Source organism: Mobula hypostoma, chromosome 25, assembly GCF_963921235.1.
Source record: "Mobula hypostoma chromosome 25, sMobHyp1.1, whole genome shotgun sequence".
Classification (NCBI taxonomy): Eukaryota; Metazoa; Chordata; class Chondrichthyes; order Myliobatiformes; family Myliobatidae; genus Mobula; species Mobula hypostoma.
Genome location: NC_086121.1, coordinates 29639654 through 29664096, shown reverse-complemented (window position 1 = coordinate 29664096; position 24443 = coordinate 29639654). Strand labels below are relative to the sequence as shown.

At 42.5% G+C, this 24443-nt stretch overlaps 2 protein-coding genes across 3 annotated transcripts in view; one reads left to right on the top strand and one right to left on the bottom strand.

Moving 5' to 3' along the window:
• LOC134337878 (chymotrypsin-like elastase family member 2A) overlaps positions 1 to 22728 on the bottom strand; it is a 72029-nt gene extending 49301 nt beyond the window's left edge. For both annotated transcript variants that reach the window (XM_063033188.1, XM_063033190.1), the window contains exon 1: positions 22273 to 22728. The gene's annotated coding sequence lies outside the window, so the exon portion shown is untranslated. The remainder of the gene's footprint in view (positions 1 to 22272) is intronic.
• On the top strand, positions 1866 to 22964 carry LOC134337880 (chymotrypsin-like elastase family member 2A). Its single transcript, XM_063033194.1, has 8 exons — positions 1866 to 1905; positions 6237 to 6325; positions 15534 to 15631; positions 16470 to 16601; positions 18653 to 18789; positions 20460 to 20602; positions 21376 to 21528; positions 22887 to 22964. Exons 1-8 carry the CDS (start codon positions 1866 to 1868, stop codon positions 22902 to 22904), a joined length of 810 nt encoding a protein of 269 aa, XP_062889264.1. The 3' UTR covers positions 22905 to 22964.
• The last annotated feature ends 1479 nt before the right edge of the window (positions 22965 to 24443 follow it).

The following is a 24443-nucleotide window of genomic DNA, read 5'->3' as shown; positions in this document are numbered from 1 at the left end:
AGATAGTAGGTTAATTGGTTACTTTATAGTGTGCATAATTGAGAGGTGGAATCCGGGACAAATTGGTGGGGATATGGGAAGTATCGGTTACAGGGAAAATTAATGGGGAAATAGGACTGCTTGGAGAGATTGCAGAGACTTGATAGGCTGAAGGATCTCCTTGTGTGCTATAAGGCGATACTAAAAACTTTGGGTCAGGTACCAGAGGCAAACGTTAAAGTAACATTCAAATGCAGAGAGTTGCGTACGCAGCTCATCAGATCACAAATACCAGCCTCCCCTCCATAGACTCTGTATACTTTCCTGCCTTAGTAAAGCAACTCCTATTCTGCTGTTATAAGATTACTGAATGGCTCCCTGATACAATAGATGGACTCTTGACTTCACTATCCACCTTGCTATGATCTTGCACCTTATTGTCTACCTGCACTTCTGTAGCTGTTCCACTTTGTTCTGCATCTTGTTATTGTTTTAACTCGTATGGTTTCAATGCACAGTATAATCAAACCATAACACATAGGAGCAGGATTAGGCTATTTGACCCATTGAGTCTGCTCTACTCTTCCATCATGGCTGATTTATTATCCCTTGCAACCTCATTCTCTTGCTTTCTCCCCGTAACCTTTGACACCCTGACGAATCAAGACACTAAAAACCTCTGCTTTAACAACCAGCCTGCACAGCATGAATTGATCTGTGTGAATAGTATGCAAGACCATCTTTTTACTTTACTTGCCATGATAATAAACCAATTCCAATCCCATTTCCAGAAACCATTTGGATCGGGTTAGCAGAAAAAAATTCTGAAAACACAGGATAAGATGTATTACAGGTTTCAAGTGGCAATTAAGTTCTTTTTACAGAATAATTAGAACATAACCAAGACTATGGTAGCCAACCATTCTTATAATGTAGATAGGGCAGATACAAAGAACATAGAACGTAACATAAACAATAGGAGTAGGAGTCGGCCATCTGGCCTTTCGAGCCTGCTCTGGCATTCATTAAGATCATGGCTGATCTGACCATGGACTCATCTCCACCTAGAAGAAGTCCTATCCAGCAAAGGAACCTTGATGAATTTGAGGGTTCACACAGTTTCTTGTACATGTGGAGGAAGTCTGTGGATCAAAGATATCAGGATCCAGAATGGCTCTGAGGCTAATACATTGGAAGTTCAGGTAGCAATCGCCGGTGAGATTGCTCTGCTGCCGGAGAGGGGAGACTGTCTTTTGATCACTGATGAGATCACTCTGCTACAGAGAGGAGAAAATGCCTTTTGATCACTGGTGGAATAGCTTGCTGCCAGAAGGGGAAAAGCCAACCACTGTGCTCAGGGAGTGTTACCCAGGTTTTCTGCAACTTGGACGTGGACTTGGACTGTAGACTATTTTTACAGTCTTATCGTTTTTTTTAATATTGTTTTTTTTCTTACCCAATCTTTCTCTTTTTTTGTGTGCAGGGGAGGGGAATTTAGGGGTCGATGTGCATGTTCCATTTTTGTTCATTTTTGTGCGGGAGGAGGGATTTGGGGAATCTATACTTCAAGAATTAATAAACCTTTGAACCTTTTGAACCAAGTGACCTCTCCACTCCTCCTCATCCCTGTTATCCAACATCATTGACCTTGTCTCAGTTGTAAAAGTATTTCTCAGTTGTAAAAGGTCACCAGTGTCAATGAAACCTGGTGTAACTTTGAGCAGCTGCTAAAGATTCAGGGACCACCTGCCTCTCTCCCATATACGCTACTGTCCTTTCTCCTCTAAAGGTTAATTTGACACCTAGATTAATAAGCTGTCAGATAAGAGACAACAGGCTCTTTATAAATTCTGCTCCAGACAGCTTCATGCATCACTGGTAGAGAGATGATCTCGCTTGTGGTTGCTGCGTTCCTCCTGGCTGGTGGTAAGATAACTCAAAGTTTGGTACTTTTCTTGCCTTGCTTGTTCTCTCTTGCTTTCTCTTCACCTCCAAGTATTGACTCTTTCGTGGGGAATACCAATGCTATTGACCTGGAGACTCTTGCAAGCAGAAAATAAATTCAGGACGTGCCTGCCAGCAGACTGTTCAATGGAAGGGGGGAACTCAACAATGAAAATGCAAATAATAACTCCAGTTATGGGAAATCTGAATTAGAAATAGAAAATGCTGGAATTTGTAGGTCAGGATGCATCTTAGAACATGGTCACAATTCTCAGTGAGGGGAACCCAGAACCAAGATAGGGATGGGATGAGTGGAGACTATATGGTGAGTGCTGTCTTGACTTTTAAAATAGAAGTGGTTTCCAATTTTCTTTTACATCCTGAGGCAAGAAACAATGGAAAAGTGGCCCCTATCCCAAGGAAACAGACTTTGCACGTCAGATTCCACAGCTTCAGTCTTCAGCAAGTGTATAAATTAGTTTGAGAAGAATAGCGAAGTTGACGGTGTGGCTCAATGAGGCAGCAAGTAGTCCAGCTGTCTCTCAGCTTTAGCGACCCCGATTCACTCCTAACCTCCAGTGAGCGACCCCGATTCACTCCTAACCTCCAGTGAGCGACCCAGATTCACTCCTAACCTCCAGTGATGCAGCAGTGCCAGGAAAGACCCGAGATTTGGCTGATTTAAGCACCGGGCCAGTTTGAAAAGGTCAGGGTGTCAGGGTCAGAGGCAAGGGATGGGCCGGTGGTCAGCTTACTGCTCCGCCAGATTTACTCATCTCTGTGCTGAACTGAGGCTGTGGCCTGCAACTAACGGGCTCCTGGATCAGCTGTGGCTGTGGACCCATTTTCATGAATTTCAGTTCCAAAAGTAAGAAAAGAAAGATGGCGCCGGTAACTGGTGACTTTGCGCAGGCTCTCCCAAGCAAATTGCCCTCTCCACTATCCTATACCCGAGAAACCCTTCTAAACCTTCAATCTAGCAAGATCAAGATCAACAACACCCTGGTGAAGCTACTGACCCAGCCGGAGACCACCGCGCCAGAATTGCTTCTTAAACTCCGGACCCGACCAGCGAGGCCCACCACGTTCCCGGAGACCCGCGGTCTTCCACCGTGCCGGAGCGCTTGGAGACACGGCCCATTCCGACCAGCAGCTCTCCGCAGCAAACAACCACACAGGAGTGACGGCGGAGACCTCAAGGTGCCCCAGACGCTTCCCCGGAGCGACCACTGTAAAGCCCCGCTGGTGGCCATCCACAGCTACCGGAAGTGAGGCCTCTGCCGCCAACCTCGGAAATCGAGCCCGAGGCTCGGCTGGAGCGGAGGCCTCCGCAACCGTGACTTAGCTTAAGGACTTGTTTCAACCAGGAGCCCGGCCATCCGGGATTAAGTGTCGGCTTCGGGGCCTGACCCAATCGACAGCCCGGGCCCCCGACAGCTGGAAGTGGCAGCGGAGCCTCTCCCATTACTCGGCCCGACCCGGAGCACACGACGACGCGACCCGCTGATCGATTCCACCAACCTCAAAGAGCTGACAACAACACACTGCATCGATGGAAACCTGGAAAGATGCACTATTTACCGAGGAAGCGTGGGAAAAGAGCTGGGCTGCTGGTCAGATTGAAGCTGAGGGGCTTCAGGGCCCCTATGCCCACCATCCTCCTAGCTAATGTGCAAGCCATAGAGAACAAGGTGGGTGATCTTAAAGGGAGACTCACCTACTGCAGGGAGATGCAGAACTGCTGTGTATTCTGTTTCACCGAGACCTGGCTCTCCCCTGCCACCCGACTGTGCCATCCGACCAGAGGGATTTTCAATCCATCCGATGGACCGCACAGCGTCTTTGGGCAAGACGAGGGGAGGTGGTGTCTGCCTACTGATCAACACTGCGTGGTGCTCAGACACAGTGGCACTGACAAGCTCCTGCAGCCCGGACCTGGAACACCTGTCAGTGAAGTGTCGTCCCGACTATCCGCAACGGGAATTCACCTCGGTCATACTGACAGCGGTCTACATTCCCCCCAGGCGGGCATGGAGTGTTGTCTGAACATACTGTATGCCAACATCAGTGAACTTGAGACCAGGTATCCAGAGGCTTTGCTCATTACAGGCGGGGACTTTAACCAGGCCAACCTCAGAAAGGTGCTGCCAGAGTTATACCAACATGTCTCCTGCCCCACTAGAGGCCCGAGTATACTTGACCACCGCTACACAGCAGTCAAGGATGCCTACCGTTCCGTCCCACGACCTCACTTCGGAAATTCGGACCATCAGGCAGTACTCCTCCTCCCGGCTTACAAACAGAAACTGGAGCGGGAGGTCACGGTGTCAAAAGTAGTGTCGCGTTGGATATAGGATTATAAGATTGTAGCTGTCTTTGTTGAAGTGTCTATGGCAATACAGATGGAGATACACAAGAATTGACCTGTTGGTTCCACATGAAATGGTCAGCAGAGGGAATGTGGCTACAAATAACATTGCGTATAAACAATCTTTGGAGGGGGATATACTATTAATTACAGTACTTGAATCAAAACAGTATTTTGTGATGATTGGATACAGACCAATGCTGGGGTCTTGTCATGACTTAACAACTAAATGATACTACATTCATGGAAAAAAAATCATCACCCCTTAGATGTAACCATAGAATTAGTTACCTAGTGACCAATGAAATGTTATAAGTATTATTGCACAGGTTGTGGTTTTAAGTCATCTCAGAACTCTATATCGGGTGGCTTCTCCTTAAATTGTCAAATAAACTGAGAAACAATCTATCTGGGATTTAATCTAGTTTATGTAGATGCAGAGGGTGATTGAACTCCTAGAATATTTGGTGTATTTTCAGGGTTTGCTAGAGCCACTCCAAGGGCAAAATAAATGTTCTGGTGAGTACTATTGATTTGAAAAGTCCTCCCATTGAACAATTCACATCCAACTAGAAAGGTATGCAAGAAAGTAAATTCTGGCAAAATTAGAATGTCTCAAATTCAAAGCTGTAAGAGCTTGAAGACATATCTTCAGCCAATGAAGCAGAACTCGATATATAGAGGAATGGATTTGATGAGGGAGATCTTTCACCTTTCTCATAAACTTCAAAGAGATGGATTCAGATGACAGAGGAATGGGTTAGAGAGGGGAGATCTTACACCTCTCTTGTTAACATCAGAGACACAGATTCAGATAATTGAGGAATGGGTTGGAGAGGGGAGATTTTTCACCTCTCTCATAAAACATCAGACACATTCAGATGATGGAGGAATGGGTTGGAGGAGGAAATCATTCACCTCTCACGTAAACATCAGAAAGAAGGATACAGGAACAAGACAGGCGTTGAAGGAATGGCTTGACCGATGATAATGACCACCATATTGGGCAGTAAGAAGATTTGTGAGGAACATTAAGAAAAGCTCTCCAATATCCTTAAAAAAAAAAAGAGGGGTATTCGAAGTTGGTACGTGCCTGGATTCTTCCACACTGATCACCACAGTAGGGCAGATGAAACAGGACAACATTGTGTAGTGGTATGACTGGGATAGCTGTCAAATACCAAGAGGGCATTATAGAATATACTATATTCAGAGTTTTGTTTATGGCACTTGACATAAAAAGCATGTTGTAGCAGAACAAATGTCCTGTACCATTAAACAAGCCAGATGTGGTGCGAGTACAACAATAACAAACATCTCACTGGTATGCTCTCCTGAAGACAATGAAGTCACAAGGTGGTGACTGTCTTTGTAGTAACATCTATTCCAGTACAGATATACAGTAGGGAAGAGCTCATTAACCCATTGGCTCCAGATAAACAAGCCCTACAAGATGAAAAAGATATAAAAGCTATGATACTTTCAACAGTAGGGGAGGTACTGGGGAGAGGCTTGTGCATGCAGATGGTCAACAAAAGAACTGAGGCTACAGGTCTGTTGACGACAATTGGTTTTAGGTGGGATGTGATATTGATTGGTTGATTGATTGAATCGAAAGAATCTCTTGTTCTGATCAGAAGTAGGAGTCTCAGCTCAAGTTGTTCAAGATGTAATAACTAAATATCCATATAATGGTCAAGAAAATGTTCAACTATGATGTGTGAGCTTTGCATAAGCACCAACTGTGCTTAGGGCATAACAAAGACACTATGTGTTGCAATTTTGATGGAACACTGCATCTGAGTGACCTAATTAAAACTGTTCAATTGTATCAATTTAAAAAAAGAGAACTCAAGTTTTGATTAATTAGTATGAATGTAGAGGGTGAATGTATGAAAAAAAAATTTAATCCAAAAGGTGGACTGAACTGCCATTTACCTTGCAGCCTATGGATGTGGTGTCCAAAGGATTCCACCTCTGAATCCCAAGGTTGTGGGCGGCGTAGAAGCTGTACCTCACAGTTGGCCTTGGCAGGTAAGACATCCAAATGCTTAAAGTCGTAGAGTCATGGAGTAGCATGAAACAGGCCCTTCAGCCCAACTTGTCAATGGTGCCCACCAAGCTCATCCCAAAAAAATAACTTCCTCCAAATTTAAAAGTATGTCAGCAAGTGAGGTGGTGGAATTCCAGCCAAATGTAGTCAGATTGGCATGATTCTCATGATGTAGTCTGGCAGTGGAGCACAGAACTGTTCAGAGTTTCAAATATGAATGCAGAAACTACTACACCCACTAATCTGTACTTCGAGATCAACAGAGGATATTGTCCCTGGGAATGTTTACTGGGAAATTAGAATTTTCAAACAGTTGTATTTAATGTGTACAAACTTCATTCTTTTATTTAGGAAGCCCTTTCACATCATAATCACTTCCATATGATACTTCTGTGAAAGTTATAGACAACATTTCCCACAGATGCTCAAGACTAGAAGCCAACTATACTTTATTAGGACCTGACATAACCGAGCAGTCTCAATATATTTCAACTTAGATTAGTCCCCACTAAAGAATGGCTCTATAGTTTCCAATACAGCTCACCAAAATTTAGTTTAGGATTTAAGTTACTGGAATCATCTCATTTGGCTGACCAATTCACACTGCACGTCATTGCTTGGTTCTAGTTTATTCCTGAGCAATGTCATCTAATTTTAAAGTAACCATCAATTCCTTTCTTCATGTCCTTGATTGGCTTCCACCAGTAACATCTCTGCCACACACCTTCACAAATCTGCGACTGAATTCCTGTTTCTGGGGAAATAAATATCTTTGGCATCTTTCCTAAATTCCTTTATAGAACGTGGCTCCTTTTCTTGCAAGACCATCTTTTATTTTCTACATTCAAGTCTGCATTAGCAGATGGATGGAAGTGATCCAACTTCTTCACATTCTGTAACACTACTGATTAAGTTACTGCCAGGAGAAGTTAGCCGTGTTACATCAAAGCAAAATAGTTGCAATATTGGCTCCCCAAAAATGTAAGTTTGAAGATTCAAAAATAATCAGAATTGAGCAAAAGATACCCAAGGCATTGATGAGCCTTGGGAATAGAATACGAGGGAGTGAGAAATTGGAACAAATGAGCTGAAGTTAATATACTTCCCCAATGACTGCGACTGGAAACATTATATTGAGGAATAAAGAAATCACTGCCTTTTTGTGCCTTTTTTTTTATAATGGAAAATTAAAATCTCCTGGAATTATTGAGAACCTTGAGTTTAGTGGAACTCGCAGAAATTAACATTGGAGCAAATAATGGGGCTGAAAGCCAATAAATCCCTAGGATCAGACTTGAAGATAACGGATGAGATGACTGCCATCTTCCAAAATCGCATCAATTCTACAATGGCTCTGAGACCAGAAGACAGCGAAAGTGATCCCACTATATATGAAAGGAGTGGAAGGCAGAAAGGAAGGAAAATTCTGTCAGTGGTGATGGGACACTTGCAAAATAATAGCAGGATTGGGCCGAGTCAATGTGGATTTATGAAGGGCAAATAATGTTTCACTCAGCTTTAGAATGGATATTAACATTGGGGAATCTCACTGAAACCTTCAAATATTGAAAGAGTGGACTTGGAGAAGATGTTTCTTTTAGTAGGCGAGTCTAGGACCAGGAGGCATAGCCTCAGAATAGAAGGACAACTCTTCAGAACAGAAATAAGAAGGAATTTCTTTAGCCAGAGGGTGGTGAAGATGTGGAATTCATTGCCACAGATGATTACGGAGGGCAAGTCATTGGGTTGATAGGTTCTTGACTAATCAGGGTGTCAAAGGTTATGGAAAGAAAGCAGGAGAATGGGGTTGAGAGGGCTAATTAATCAACCATGGAGCAGACTTGATGGGCTGAATGGCTTAATGCTGCTTCTGTGTCTTATGGTGTTATTAATTGTACTGAGGCTGACGCTAGCAGAATAAATACGGGAGAACTAGTGGCTTGTTTGGAATTTCAGAAGATTTACATTTTTGGTCATTTCTTTATAGGTGGGAGTGTCCTACATTTTAGAATTAGCTGCTGTTTCCATGTAAACTTAGTTTGCAGTCATTTCACGCCATTTCCTATTACAGCAATCAGTTTACCAATTAAAATTGTGCAGGCCAAGAAAATTGGTGAGTGAAATAGGGAATTCCGGATCTTGAGCCTGCCCCTCTCTTTAACGTGACACTGCTACCACTTTGCTGAAGTATCCTCATACCTATTGTGATTTAATGACATATTAATCTTTAACTTGAATACTTTCAACAACTGAATAAATAGGGATAGAGAATTCCAGGCTCATGATCCCTTGAGAAAAAAAAAATCGCCTCTCCTTTTAAACTCCCCAGTCAAGGCTTTGTGTGCATCCTGTAAAGAACTTGTAAAGAAACTGTAAAGGTTTGGGGCATGGGCTTCATTGGACTTGAAGCATAAGACGACTCCTTCACCCATGAATCAGCCTTGTTGCCTTATCTCTAAGACAAGTATATGGGCCCCTTGATAAAATGACCAAATAATACAGGTGTGTTTTCATCAAGTGATGGGAACTGTGACTGTACAACACCGGAAGGAATCTGGAATATCCAAACGATAGGATCTGCTCCTGCTCACTCCATTTTGTATGATGGAGATCCTCGGATTTCTCCAGTAGCAGAATCGCAACATCTGGTAAAATGGCTTAAAAAAAAAATCCACAGAATCTATTCCTCTTGGACGTTTGCCACTAGATGTCAATGAAGCCTATTCAAATTCTCCAGGCTTCAGCACTTTTGGACAAATCTACCACACAGTCCATGCATTCTAATTCTTCTCCCTGAACCTTTCTTCAGCCTCACATTTCGGACACAAGCCCCCAAGCTCTCTTTTCTCATCTCTCTCTGCCTCCTAGTAAATCCCCTCCATTTGCTAAGGAATAACAGTGATTTGAGAAAAGCTGAATAGCTGGAGGGAATTTGGTGGATCAAACTGCAGAGTGCAATTTCAGTTGCAATCCTCTTGGAACGAGCCTGATAAAAGTTCGTTGACTGAAAACATTAACTCTATTTCTTTCCACAAAGGAGCAGCCTGACCTGCCGAGTGTTTTGAGGACTAGTCCCCATCTTATTTGGTAGCCTGGTCCTTGTCTCTCGAATTCCTTCCTCAAATCTCTCCACTCCACTGGGTTTAATCTTTTATGCTCTATAGAAGTTCCTACTTTCACCCTTTCTTGCTTGATAGGGTCTTTAGTTTTATTCAGTATCCCTCCCTTGAATCACTTTGTAGCATTTCAGATAGTTGAAGGTGAGACACAAGTGTATACTGTCTAGAGGAGCTCTGGTTTGTGAGGGGATTTGATAGAGATATTTAAAGCCCTGCTGAGGACTGAAACAGCAGATCTAAGCAAATTGTTCTCGTTAGCCAAGTGATGATAACCAGAATGAAGCTGACTGGCTAAAGAGTCAGCAATGAAATGAGGAATCTTTTTCCTTTTACACAGGGTTGGTTTAAGGGTTTTGCAACTCGCTGCTTTAGGATTGTAGTGGAGGCAGATTCAATTGTAGTGTTCAAAAGGGAACTCGAAAACTATTTTAATTTGCAGGACTGGAAATGGATCCAATTGGATTGCCCTTATGTTGGGGAGATAAGCATGTAATAAACTGAATGGTCCCTACTATTATTCAGTGATAGTGTAATTCTGTTGCTACCGCATATAAGTGCAAGTATATTCGTAGAAGAGTAACGGCACCATCTGGTGGCGACTAAGGACTATTACAGGTCATCAAATCAATGGTTCCCTACAGGGAAACATTTCTATCATCCAAGGGGAAAGAGCTCAAACGTTAAATATTCCTTTATATTTGTCTGTAACACTTGAATCGTATTAACCAAGCCAAATATATTTCCCATGTCAATATTTTATGAAAGGCTATATAAGTTTCTATTTCATTGTGGTATCTTTGGGAATACAGCTATTGCCATTAAGTCAAGAATTCCAATATATTGAACCCAAATTAGGATGACTTTAAAAGCCCCCTCAGCACAATAGTACAGTAATTAATTTAATCAATGAGTTTACAGGGACCTCAAGTTCATCTTGGGGTGTGGGGTTAAATCACACCAGCAGAATTTAAATTCAAGTAATTAAATATATCTGGAATTCAAAAAAATCTAACATCAATAATAGTGACCATGACACAACACCTACAGTATGATTCACCAATGTTTTACTTACCCAGTCATATTGCAGAGGAAATTTGTGACCTCAGGTCCATCATGTGGTTTATTTGAAATGGCTTGAGAGCTACCCTATTCAGGGCGCAAATGATGACTGTTAAGAAATGGTGGCTCTCTCTCTGTATATCTATCATTTGAAAATAGGAATTAAGAAAATGTCCTTCCTGTTCCCTGTCTGAAGAGGCTAAATGAGGGAGATACATGGGAGGTGGTGTATATAGGAAATGCTGGCAACACTCACATCATCTGTAGGCAGAGTTAATGTATCATGTTGAAGACCTTTCATCAGAACTGTCCATTAAGGAATCATAAGTTAGAGTTCCACAGCTTTTGTAACTGTACCTCCCTCCACTCTGCTTCCCATAAGGACTCCCTCCTATTCTCCTGTTTTTATGGCTCTATCTTGATATTGAGAGGTTCTATACCACTGTTTGTGAGATGACTCCCCTTTGCCTTAATCTTCATATTGAGCATGTCACCCTCCCCCGGTCAACTTCAAAGGGAACCCACTACAGGGCAACAGCCCTTCTTCTCCCCTTTCGGTATTCCAAATGGGACAATTCCCCCTGCACCTCTGTTGGTCACTCTTTCCTCTCCACCAACACGCATTCCAATTTTCACAGCACCTCCCCATACAACTGCAGGAGACTCAGCCACTACCTTTTACCTTTTCCAGAAACCCAAGCATTCTTTGCAATCTAACAACACTGTGTTCATTGCTCATGGCGCAGTCTTCCCTTTGGTGGAGAACCCAAATACAGACTGGATGTCTGCTTTGCAACATAACTCCTTCTATTCTGCAAGGGTGGCCCTAAGTTTCCAATTGCTTGTCACTTTAATTCTCCATCCCACTTCAACTCTGTTTGGTGTTCCACTGATGTCTAAAGCAATCCTAAGGAACTGTTCATCACCTTCCACATAAGCATGTTACGGCCCTCAAGATAGGGCAGAGTTCAACACACTTCAGACAACCAGCCTTTCCATTTAAGTGAGGACTGGATGGTCTTGATCAAAGACCATCCACCTCTATCATTAACTCGGTGTTTCTCCCACTATAGACCCAAGTACTTCCAGCATTCCTGATTACTTCAGATTTTCGGTGCATTCTGCACTCTGTGTCACAGTCGCAGCATTATTTTTGTAGTTTCTTTTGTCTTCATTCCTCTCCTCCACATTTGAGCAACCATGATGAGCAAGCCTTCCCCACCTCTCCTAGTGAGCATTAACACCCCTTATCATTCAGACTTCCTTCACATCTACCCTACCAGACAACTCCTTGGTTCTCTCTAGCCCAAGCCTTACTCTGTAGCTTGAAACGTTTTTGAATTCTTCTTAACTTTCAGATGAAAGCTCGTTCTAGACTCAAAACCAGTTACTTCCCCCAAGTCATCAGGGCTAATCAACATCGCCACCCATTAACCCACTCCACCACCACTATCTACATATCATCTAGCATCATGTTATGTACAGACAGTTGATGTATATATTTGCACAGTTTACTTATTTTTAAAAATTGTGTTCTTTATGCTGATTGTAGTATTTTTTTTTAAATGCTGTATTGGATCCAGAGTAACAATCATTTTGTTTTTTTTATACTTGAGTACTGAAGAATGGCAATAAGCAATCTTGAATTGACATGAAAGGTGAACTGCAAATATCCCTACACAAATGGCAGATGATCAGCTGAAACTTTCCATGATTTCAGTTACAGTAGTTGCAGTTACTTACTCTTATAGCGGATATAAACCTGGTCAGTCCATGGCAAACACCTCGAGCATTAGCCCAGCTGCTTCCATCCATCACACATGATGTGACTTTTGCCAGAGCCACAGCTTCCATTCTGGTTTTGTAGACACCATTTTGACTGACGTCTGGCTAACAGTGACACTGATACACTGATGCTGGAACACTCAGCAATGGCAAATATTGATGCAAGAGAATAAGAACTGTTTCACCCACACATCACCAGCTCAGTTTCTCTGCTGTGCAAAGCAGCAGCTCATCAATGTATTGCCAAACCACTAAATAAGTGGGACATAATTCTCTGTCAAAGTGGCTGTAGAAGTAGTGACAAGTGTACATCATAGATAACAGTTTTCTTCTAGAAGGATTACTCATGAAGATGATCCAAGTGTCTAGTGGAGACATGAAGAATACTGTTAAAATCAGCCTGAACTCATCCATAGCTTGTCCTAAAATCAGGTCATATGGAAGGTAGAGGGATTGAGCAAAGGACAATACATTGGAGGTTCAATGGTGAAAGGCAGAGGAAATCTTACGAAAGGCCTCACTTTGAAATTTGAGAAGGAGAAACTAAATTCCAATGTGTTGGTATTTCAGTGGAAATTACAATGGCTTGAGTGGGGAACTGGCCAAAGTTGACTGGAAAGGGACACTAGCAGGAAGGACAGCAGAGCAGCAATGGCTAGAGTTCCTGCAAAAAAAAGAGGGAAGTGCAAGACAGATACATTTCAAACAAGAAAAAAATTTCAAATGGAAGGAGGACACTACCATGGCTGACAAGTGAAGTCAGAGCCAAAGTAAAAGCAAAAGCGAGGGCATACAAGGAAGCCAAAGCTAGTTGGAAGATAGAGGACTGGGAAGCTTTTAAAAACTTGCAGAAGGAAATGAAGTATGAGAGGAAGCTGGCGACTAATATCAAAGAAGATACTAAAAGCTTTTTTAAGAATATAAAGGGTAAAAGAGAGTCGAGGGTAGATATAGGACCAATAGAAAATGACACTGGAGATACTGTAGAGATGGCAGAGGAACTGAATGTGTATTTTGCATCAGTCTTCACAGTGGAAGACATCTGTAGTATACCAGACATTCAAGAGCATCAGGGAAGTGAAGTTTGTGCAGTGAAAATTATGACTGAGAAGGTGCTCAGGAAGCTTAATGGTCTGAGGGTGGATAAATCTCCTGGACCTGATGGAATGCACCCTTGGGTTCTGAAGGAATTAGCTGGAGAGATTGCGGAGGCATTAACATTTGAGTTTTCAAGAATCGATAGATTCTGGCATTGTACCGGATGACTGGAAAATTGCAAATGTTACTCCACTTTTTAAGAAGGATGGGAGGCAGCAGAAAGGAAACTATAGGCCTGTTAGCCTGACATCAGTGGTTGGGAAGTTGTTGGAATCGATTGTTTGGGATGAGATTATGGCATACCTGAAGGCACATGACAGGCCAAATCCAGTATGGTTTCTTGAAAGGAAAATCCTGCCTGACTGACCTACTGCAATTGTTTGAGGAAATTACAAGCAGAGTAGACCAAGGAAATGCAGTAGATGTGATGTACTTGGTTTTCAGAAGGCCTTTGACAAGGTGCCGCACATGAGGCTGCTTAGCAAGGTGGAAGCCCATGGAACTACAGGGAAGTTACTAGCATGGGTGGAGCATTGGCTGATCGGCAGAAAACAGATAGTGAGAATAAAGGGATCCTATTCTGGCTGGCTGACAGTGGAGTTCCACAAGGGCTGGTGTTGGGACCGCTGCTTTTTACGATGTATGTCAATGATTTGGACGATGGAATTAATGGATTTGCAGCTAAATTTGCCAATGATACAAAGATAGGTGGAATAGTGGGTAGTGTTGAGGAAACTGAGAGCCTGCAGAGAGATATAGATAGTTTAGGGGAATGGGCAAACAAGTGGCAAATGAAATACAATGTTGGAACATGTATGCACTTTGGTGGAAGAAATAAACAGGCAGACTATTATAGGATTTAGATGGGAAAAGAATTCAAAATGCAGAGGTGCAAAGGGACTTGCGAGTCCTTGTGCAAGATATCCTAAAGGTTAACCTGCAGGTTGAGTCGGTGGTGAAGAAGGTGAATGCAATGTTGGCATTCATTTCTAGAGGTATAGGATATAAGAGCAGGGATGTGATGTTGAGGCTCTGTAAAACACTCGTGAGACCACACTTAAGTATTGTGTGCAGTTTTGGGCTCCATATTTTAGAAAGGATACACTGACAAGGGAAGAGGGTTCAGAGAAGATTTACAAGAATGGTTCCAGGAATGAAAGGGTTATCATATGAGGAATGTCTGGCTGCCCTTGGGCTGTATTCCCTGGAGTTCAGGAGAATGAGGGGAGGATCTCATAGAAACATTCCAAATGTTAAAATGCCTGAACAGATTAGGTAGGGCAGTTATTTCCCATGGTAGGGGATTCTAGGACAAGAGGGCACAACTTTAGGATTGAAGGATGTCCATTTAGAAAAGAAATGCAGAGAAATTAGTCAGAGGATGGTAAACCTGTGGAATTTGTTGCCACAAGTGGCTGTGGAGGCATTTGGTGCATTTAAAGCAGGGATAGATAGGTTCTTGATTAGCCTGGGCATCAAAGGGTATGGGGAGAAGGCAGGGGAATGGGGATGACTGGAAGAATTGGATCAGCCCATTATTGAATGGTGGATCAGACTCGATGGGCTGAATGGCCTACTTCTGTTCCTATATCTGATGGTCTTATGATCTCACAGGCTAAACATGAGGAGTATGCTTCCCCCTCTTGGGAAGAGACTGTGAGCTAGGGGCTTAGCCTTAAAGCAAGGTACCTCCCATTTAAGGCAGATGAGGATGAATTCCTTTTGCAAAGGGCTGTGCATTTTCTAATTTCTTGCTCCAGAAAATTGCAGAGAGGCTTTCTTTTTGAACAGAGGGTGATTTTCAAATCAGTAAAGGAATCAAAGGTTATGTGGAGAGTGTGGGAAATATACACAAGTTGAATGATGAAGCAGGTTTGAGGGATTGAAGGCCTACTCCTGTTCCAATTTCTTTTGGCCTTACAATATCACAACCTCACCTCTTCTTCCACAACAGTCACCTTGAAACTCACTAGCCCAAAATGAAAGCAAGTCTACCTTCACAAGGAGGAAATGCTTATGAGAAAATTTCATAGTTTTGGCTTTCTAACCTTACAGACAACGGACAGGTCTGTGTTTAACTTCATATCCAGCATCTTAATTATGTTTTTCTTGTTCCATCCTCACTGAGGTCTCTCTCCAAAATCAAGAATATGGCTACTGGGAGCACGCTTGTGGAGGATCCCTTATTGCTGACAACTGGATACTGACTGCTGCCCACTGCTTCACGTGAGTTATTCGATGACACAAATTAACTGAATGATTGACTGAGACTAGTAATTCACCAGTTCTCTGCTCATTGATATCTTGATTTTTTTCAACACTGCTGCACCTCAATTTTGCATCCTCTAATTAAATGTGCCTCCACCCATAATACCCTCAACACAGTATGATTATGTCACATCTAGAATGATCATGAAATGGTGAAAAGGAGGTAATCAGGGGAAGAGTAGAATAATAATTTCCATTAGGATATCAGATGTAGGCTCATAGGGGGAAATGAGAACAGAGGGGGTAGGTAAAACCCAGCCGACTGCAGTCTCATTTTTTCAGCAGACCTAATTCTAAAGTATTCCTTCACTACCCCTCCCCCACTACAAACTATAGGAATCAGGATCCCAAACTTATTACCATATATTATATGAACAGAATTAAGCCTTTTGGCCCACCTGCTCTGCTCCATTTGATCACGGCTGATCCATTCTCCCTTTCAGCACCAGTCTCCCGCTTCCTCCCATATTCCTTCATGCCCTGACTAATCGAGAATATATCAAACTCTGCCTTAAATATACCCAATGACTTGGCCTCCACAGCCGACCTTGGTAACGAATTCCACAGGTTCACCATTCTCCGGTTAAAGAAACTCCTCCACATCTCCATTCTAAAAGCACACCCCTGTATCCTGAGGCTGTGACCACTGGTCTTAGACTCCCCCACCATCCTCTCCAACCTCTTCTCCGTTGGTGCTGCCCTGCATTGCAAACCAGCGTCCTTCATCAACCTTCTTTGCTGCTTAAAATTAAAATGATGACCCATTACTCATTGTTCTTATTCTTCCTATTTTAAGAGACTGCCCGAGGTGCCGGGTAGTGCTCGGCGCACACAATATCAAGGATCCAGAAGCGGGATCTGTTGTAATTAGAATTGACCGAAGGAAATTCTTTGTCCACAAAAAATGGAATTCAATACTTTTCGCTGGGTAAGTTAACATCTTGTCAAGGAAGATGTGCAATTAGGTCTCAATGAACATTGATCTGTCACATGGGGGGCATTGGGAATGGACCCAAGTGCAAGACACAGACACTGAAGTACAAAGAACAGGACTAGACTAGAGTAGGGACGTGACAGGATACAGACAAGGAGCAGGGACAAGAACGCAGACTAGGGCTTGGACCCCGAGCCAGAGACTGGACAAGGACCCAGAACCTGGGTCTTGCCTCGGGCTCGGGCGCCAGAACCAGGCATGGACATGACCTGACTGCAGGACTGGAGGCTGGGGTCTTGAGGCTTGAGGCTGGGGTCTTGGTCTTGAGGGTTGAGCTTGGAGGCAGGCTTGGGTCTTGGTCTTGAGGCCTGCAGGCTGGGGTCTTGGTCTTGAAATGCGGAGGCTTGGGTATGGACTCCGAGCCAGAGACTGGGCAAGGACCCAGAACCTGGGACTTGACTCAGGCTCGGACTCCAGAACTAGGCGAGGACAAGACAAGGCTACAGGACTGAACATGGCTTGGGTGAGGAACTCCTGGGTAGGGCGAGACACAAGGACAGGTAAAGGCACATGGACAGGACTCAGATAGGACTGGACTGGGCACAGACTGGACGAGGGCCTTCAGGAGCATGAAGCCTTGGACTAGAAGAGACAGGAGCATGGAACACAGAGCCGGGACCCCTCCTTGGGAACAGGACGTGGGGCCAGGACTCATACACAGAACACTGAACATGAAGAGACGGATCCCAACACAAGGTGGCGGCAAACAGCCAGACCCACCTAGCGAAGGCGTGGACACAGAGACAGATCCCAACACTAGGTAGCAGCAAATGGCCAGACCTACCTAGTGAAGGCGTGGACACAGAGAGACAATTCCACACAACGAAAGACAGTTCCTTATCTTGACCTACAAGGCTCCGGTCTTGCTCCAATGCTAAGACTTCAGTGATACAGGCGGGGTATCCAGGCTAGGTGAGCAGGCAGAGTCAGGCAAGGTATCCAGGCAGAGAGTCAGGCAAGGGGGCAGAAAGACAAGGAGGGAAACAGAACAGTCCAGCAGGGAATCTCAAGTTTGCAGAGGTATTTATGTCTCAGCCCCAAAACGAGAAACAGGTGCCCACAACAGAAACTGGGGAAACCAGAAACCCCGGAACAAGGAACCATGGACCAGACCGTGAACCAGAACACAGACTTCCTGGACCAGACCATGACAGGATCCCAATTTCAGTGATGTCATAACATTAAAAAATAAAATGTTAGAAGCACTCAGGTCCGGCAGTGGCAGCGCAGGTTGACATTCTGCAACTCACATCAGTTAGTCACTTTGATTGTTCAAACTCAGATCAAGGGGCCGACTCAGTCGCAGAAGGTACAAAAGCTTTGTCATCAGGCTCACTGGATACTGTCCAATAACTTTGGAATCTGCTGCTAAGGCTGCAACTTCAATTAAGCTGCAAATAATTTCACTAAATACTTGTTTACAAACACTCAACCATAGTTCAATATTACTTCTCCCTGGTCCCCCTCCTCCTGTGGTCCACTCTCCTTCGTCTATCAGATTCCTCCAGCCTTTGATCTTTCCCACCCACCTGGCTTCACCTATCACCTTCCAAATGACCTCTCCTCTCCCCCAACCCCCACTTTTGTTTTTATTTCTGGCATCTTCCCCCTTTCTTTCCAGTCCTGAAGGGCCTTAGCCCAAAATGTCAACTGCTTATTCATTTTGATAGAAGCTGCCTGACCTGCTGAGTTCCTAGACATGTTGTGGGTGTTGCTATGGTTCAATAATGGTGGGAGTTGACACTGAACCAGAGAGCAGGATTCTTCCCAATCTATTCTACGCATTGATGATTGATTTTCGAATTCAGTAAATTCTAAAACCAGGATGTGCCTGATAATTGTATTTCCTGAGAAATCTCTTAAGGTTAAAAACAACACAATTCCAACACATGTACTGGAAAATTGTGCATTTTTTAAACTTGGTATCTTCAAATTCCTGGTCCCAAAATGCCAAATGGTCATACGTAAACTCTTTTATTCAACAGGAACGACATTGCACTCATCAAGTTGACCAGCCCGGTGACCCTAAGTAAGCAGATTGATCTGATCTGTCTTCCGAAAGCTGGCACTCTACTTCCCCTTAGATATCCCTGCTACATCACAGGATGGGGTAGATTCTACAGTGAGTGATGCAAAAAATGTTTTCAACACACTGTATGTAGTTGATTACTATTTGTGACAAAATGTCACTGTGAAAAATATGTTCATTTTTTGATAAGTATTTATATAATTTACAACTGTTAAGGTCCAGGGTCATTTATTTACACTAAACTTGCTGTACTGTGGAAACTACCCTGGGAGAAAAAAAACTAAGAGGCTAATCTCACCTGTCAGAACAGAGTACAATCTTACTCAATATTACTCTGTGAGGGTCTGTGCTCTATTCTAACCAGTGACTTTTAATTTCATTTCTGCAAAAGCTGTTTTACACCCCTATTTACTGCCTCCTTCTGGCACCAGTGGAGCTTGTCCCAAAACATACAGCTTCCACTTTCCCCGAGTATTGGTGACAAAGCCCAACATTCCAAACCCATTTCTAACTGCAATAGTTTAGTCATAATCAATCTTATTTGCCAATCCTGGTGAAATGCCAACTTCAATTCCATCAATGCTGCCTGACCTCAGTTCCTCCAGCATTTTGTGTGTTGCTCTGGATTTCTAGCATCTGCAGAATCTCGTGTTTATTTGCCTTTTGCCAATTTGTAACCCAATGAGGCGATAATCCAGATGACCCCTTTTGAGGTTCTTAGTATCTGGAGCCTCACAATGAATATGCAGAACCTGTTACTATTGGGAGGCTGAATATCCTACAGCAAATAACACCCCCCCCCCCCGACCCCCAGTCCAAAGCCTTTCCACCATTTACAATGAATCAGTTAGGAAATCAATTCCTCTTGCTGGGATGAACACAGCTCCAAAAAATACTCAACATCCAAAGACAGTAGTTGCAAAATCCCATAGTAGGGACATGGAGGGCTATGGTCCCAGTTCGGGTTGATGGGAGTGGGCAGTTTAAATTGGTTTGGCATGGACTAGATGGGCTGAAGAACCTGTTTCTGTGCTGTACTTTTTTGACTCTACCCTGTAAAGGGGGAAGGGTGTGGGGTGGAGGGAGAGATACCATCTTGTCAGTGATGCCCAGTTCACAAAAACAACTGATGAATACAGCAAAAGCCCCCACTTTCTCCTTATTTCCTTACATCATCAAATGATACGGGATGAAGGCAGGGGAGTGGGGATGACTGGAAGAATCATATCACCCCATGATTGAATGGCAGAGCAGACTCGATAGGCCAGAATGGCCTAGTTCTGCTCCTATATCTTACAGTCTTTAACATTGTAGGCCATTTCAAGCAAGTCTATGCCAGCTCACGGAGCAACCTCCCTTCAACCAATTTGCTAGCACTTATCTGCATACTATGGCCAACTTATCTACAAACATGCATCTCTTTGGGGGAAGCCCACTCAGTCACAGGAATAATCTGCAATCTACAGAGCCAAGTTGCAGGAACTGCAAGGCAGCTCTTATTATCTGTGCCATGATACAGCCAATACAGACATTCAGACTCACCTACCTAGTAAAGAAATGAATTGGAGTGGGTCATCACCATACCAAACAACATCTAGCTAGCTTTATAATCACTTTAAAATACACTGCCAATTCTCACAGGCAAGATTGCCATTAAAGAATCGGAGCATCCATTCTATATCCAGAGGAAACGTTTTGGAACATGATGAAGAGCAATCGTATCCAAAATTTTAATTCACTTGTTTGTTTCATTCTCAATACAGCAAACGGTCCCTTTGCTGATAAACTCCAGCAAGTTCGTGTGCCGACCTTTAACTATGCACAATGCTCCAGCCCAGGTGGGTGGAGACCTTTGAAAAGTATAATGATGTGTGCTGGAGGAGATGGTATTGTTTCTGCGTGCCACGTAAGTAATTTGAAGTATGAAATTATACTGTTTGAACACTTTAGAAATAGCTTTTTGTTAAATAATAGTGGGAGCCTAGATAAAAAATCTCACTTCCAAAATATAGTTAAAAACACTGAGTGGAACACAAAATGCACTCTACTTGATTTTTAAAACAGCTCAATGGGCAACTAGGATCAAAAAGTAAACATTCGGTAACTTTTAGCTCTGGGTAAATGTGAGTAAATTGGTGAACTCTACACAGTTAATCAAACAGGAACATTGCTAGGGACTGGAGTGAAATTAATGTTAAGGCAGGATGCAGAATAGTCCCCAAACTGACAACAAACTGTTACTGCCAAGTCAAAGAATGTTACGGCACAGAAGGGTGTCATTTGATTCATCCTGTCTCACCTGCTAGTGATAAACATGATGAAATTAGTTTTAAGTTGGTGCTCTAACAAGGTTTGTGACACTGTACTGTATTATTCCCTGCATCCCCACCCATGTGAAGGTGTATTTACCATAATTAGAATATAAATGCTCATTTCTAGATGTGTTTTTTTTTCCTCAAATCAATAACTATTTCATGACCAGATTTTGTGCATTTATTGCCAAGGAACTAGCCTCAAGAAGCACAAATAAGTATCAAACTCAAGTGATAGGTTTCTACACACCAATCTACCTTTGTCTTCAGCTTGTGCGATGAAGTGGCCCCACAGCCAACATGTAAACAGGAAAAATGGCAGGAGTGTTCGGAGATTACATTTAAGCTTATCTTTATCTAAAAACAGGGTGATTCAGGTGGACCCTTGAACTGCCAGGTTGCTGCTGAAAGATGGGAAGTGCATGGCATCACCAGCTTTGTTTCCACATTCGGTTGCAACATCTGGAAAAAGCCAACCATCTTCACCCGTGTATCCGCCTTCAATGACTGGATTTCAGAGGTACATTACTGCTTAATTAACAGCCATTGTAAGAGGCTCAAATACAGTAGTTCTGGATTCATGAAAAACGAAACATCTGTGTCTGCTTTAATTCACCTCGATTTATTTCATCCAATTCCAGTCAAGTGTCTAAAAGAGAATGTGGACTGACTTCCATTTTTGCCTACTACCCTATACCAAGCTGCAGCTATTCGAGACAACCAAAGTGATTTTTAAACCACACATAACAAAGCTCACCAGCAGCTGTTTAAAAAGTACGGATGGCTAGGAGAAACAAAAACTTCGTAGTGTGCATTTCATTTCAATTACATGTTCTGCAGTTAGTTATATGTTTGAGATTTGTAAGATTTGGTAGATAGAAAATAGGCAAATAGTTGTCAGGATTTTTTTTGTGCATCTACTGTGTTCCCAAGTAACTTCAATCTGCAACCTTTTACCAGTCTGTACTAAAACATTACCTGATAAATGTACTTGTGTCATTAAGGTCCAGTCAACCTGCATTCATGTACATAAAGCACAGATCTCCTGCAAAATACTATTGCATTTGCTTATTTTATGCCATTTCCAACATGGACAAAATGTCTGCAGAATATCAGGGTGTGTGGTTCAGTCAAGTTGAAATATGGTAAATTTACATCCAATCCAGAAATCTGCAGTGCTCCATCTACTTTTTAAACGATGGCAGCAAAGTGCAAATTAAGTACTGTAACTCAGTGAAATATATTATGAAAATAGTATACTCACGACATTTTGAAAAACCAGCATGCCAGTAGAGAGAATACTTCTGGTAATATCTGCTTTTATTCAGCTTTGAGCACGAAATGATTGCTAATTAAAGTTTCTCAACTTAAATACGATTCCCTTAGTCTTGTTTATCCTGTTCCTTTCTGTAATCTTCCATAAACCAGGTTCCTGCTCAAGTACAGCTTCACAGCCCTTAGTGTTTGTTCTTTATGCACTGGTTAGGTCATTGAACAGTGGCAGTTGATTCACATTGCAACCCAGCTAAATGCAGTAGTCACACTCAATCAGCAGGTGTCACTGACAAGGAGCAGAACCCTTGATTGTGGGCTGGTAGCAATTAAGGCACAGCATAATTTAGCTAAAACAGTTCAGAAGTGAAACCAGGCATAATTATAGTTTTTGTAAATTTTGGACACGCAATTATTCATTAGGGTTGAGGAGTTAGCTCCTAGTTTCTAAAATGGACTGTTGACTCAATAAATACAAGTTTTTCATTTTCCAGATACAGCAGACACAAACATCTGTGACAGAATCAATTTTGTAGTATCTGATTGTTCAGGAAAGGAGTTGCATTTCTTTGCCACATCAAAGTAATCATCTGTTTTATTTCACAGATTATGGTAAACAACTGAAGTCCAAGGGGATGAAATATATTATTCAAACAGACTGCCATAAGTCAATAAAAACATTTGCTTACAGGTGTTTTCTTACTCTTTTGTTTTTTTTTAAATTAATAGTTGACACACACACACAAAAATCTGAAAGAAGCTATTGAGGGCTATTCTCACCGCTAACATCCTTAGTTTTTGTATCCAGTAGACTGGAAATAATTTCCAGCTAAGTCGTAGTGCTATTCTTCAGGAGGTAGAATTAGGTTTTGTTGCACAGAAGTATAATGTCAAGAATGACAATCTACCAGTAAACTTGTCCTTGAATTAATTAAAGCAATGAATTTCTTTAATCCAATCAAGTGCAAATCTGTAAATAGGCTAAATTTAGAACATGTGGTGTGTATAGCATCAAAACATATAGTTTCATGTTCATATTAGTTATTGTTAACTGGTTTCGTACAGTTGCAATTTTTTTTATTTTTAAACTTGAGGAGAGAAGATGGTCAGGGATTTAAAAAAAAATCCTATTTACTAATCAAATGCTTGGTAGGAAACCTAACTGTAAAAAGGTAGCACACAATTCTTCCATTTCCTCTTAAAATCGCAGAAAAGCCATATGCAAATTAGTCCCGAACCTCTCCTTCAATGGTATTTTATCCTCCTCAGCCTTTGGCATTTCAGTTCCCATCTCAAGCTTCAGTCACCCAAAGCCTCACCATTCCTGCAATGTAACTTTCTTGATTACTATTCCAAGTTGCTCCCAACAATTTCCACATACTTTACCCAAGTTACCAGGAAAAGAGAGTTCACTAGTGTCTGTAATTCCCACCTAGTCTGTTATTCCAGACCCAAAGCAATGTTGTTGACTCTTAAACGTCTTCAGAAATGATCTAGCAAGTCATTCTGTCCCAAATGCCAGATGAGTAATAACTGTCTGTTCCAACAGCTATACTATTTCCATTATGCAAAATCCTTGGATATCCTCACAACTTTCTGTCCATCACCACAATTGCTCATCCATTACAGCATTATTTCCTTCATAATAATGACCCAATTATGTTAGATTTTCTTCATCAAACACCCCCATAAATCTCATACTAAGCCCCAGTCTCTCAAAACTGTAACCTAATTACTGTTTCGCTGTCCTGTAGATCACAACAGCTGACTTGCAAGTCTCCTGACTTCATTCCACAGCAGTGATATCCTGGGGCTGAGAAATGTGACAATAGGATGCCTTGGGTTCATACAAGGTGACATGTCATAACTAGCCCACCCAAAAAATCATTTCTACGTAGCCTTACCAGGACCCCTCCCTCTTACACTTGGCATGTTCTTTCCTCCAACCTAATCCTAGGACATTGTATTACACCTTCTCAAAGCTGGCAACCTCAGTCTGTCCCCATCTAAATACAAACCTCTTACTGATTCATTTGCACACAGATTGTCAGAAGGCAAATAGGCAAAGCTAATTTAAAGCCATAAAAATAATGAAAACCATGTGACCTAAGTTCTGCAACAAGGTGATCAACTGAGGAGATGGTACAGAAGATTATCAGGATG

Coding starts and splice junctions, on each gene's coding strand:
- LOC134337880 (XM_063033194.1), top strand. CDS start 1,866: ATGATCTCGCTTGTGGTTGCTGCGTTCCTCCTGGCTGGTG. Junction 16,602..18,652: donor AATTCAATACTTTTCGCTGG/GTAAGTTAACAT, acceptor TTTATTCAACAG/GAACGACATTGCACTCATCA. Junction 20,603..21,375: donor GTATTGTTTCTGCGTGCCAC/GTAAGTAATTTG, acceptor ATCTAAAAACAG/GGTGATTCAGGTGGACCCTT.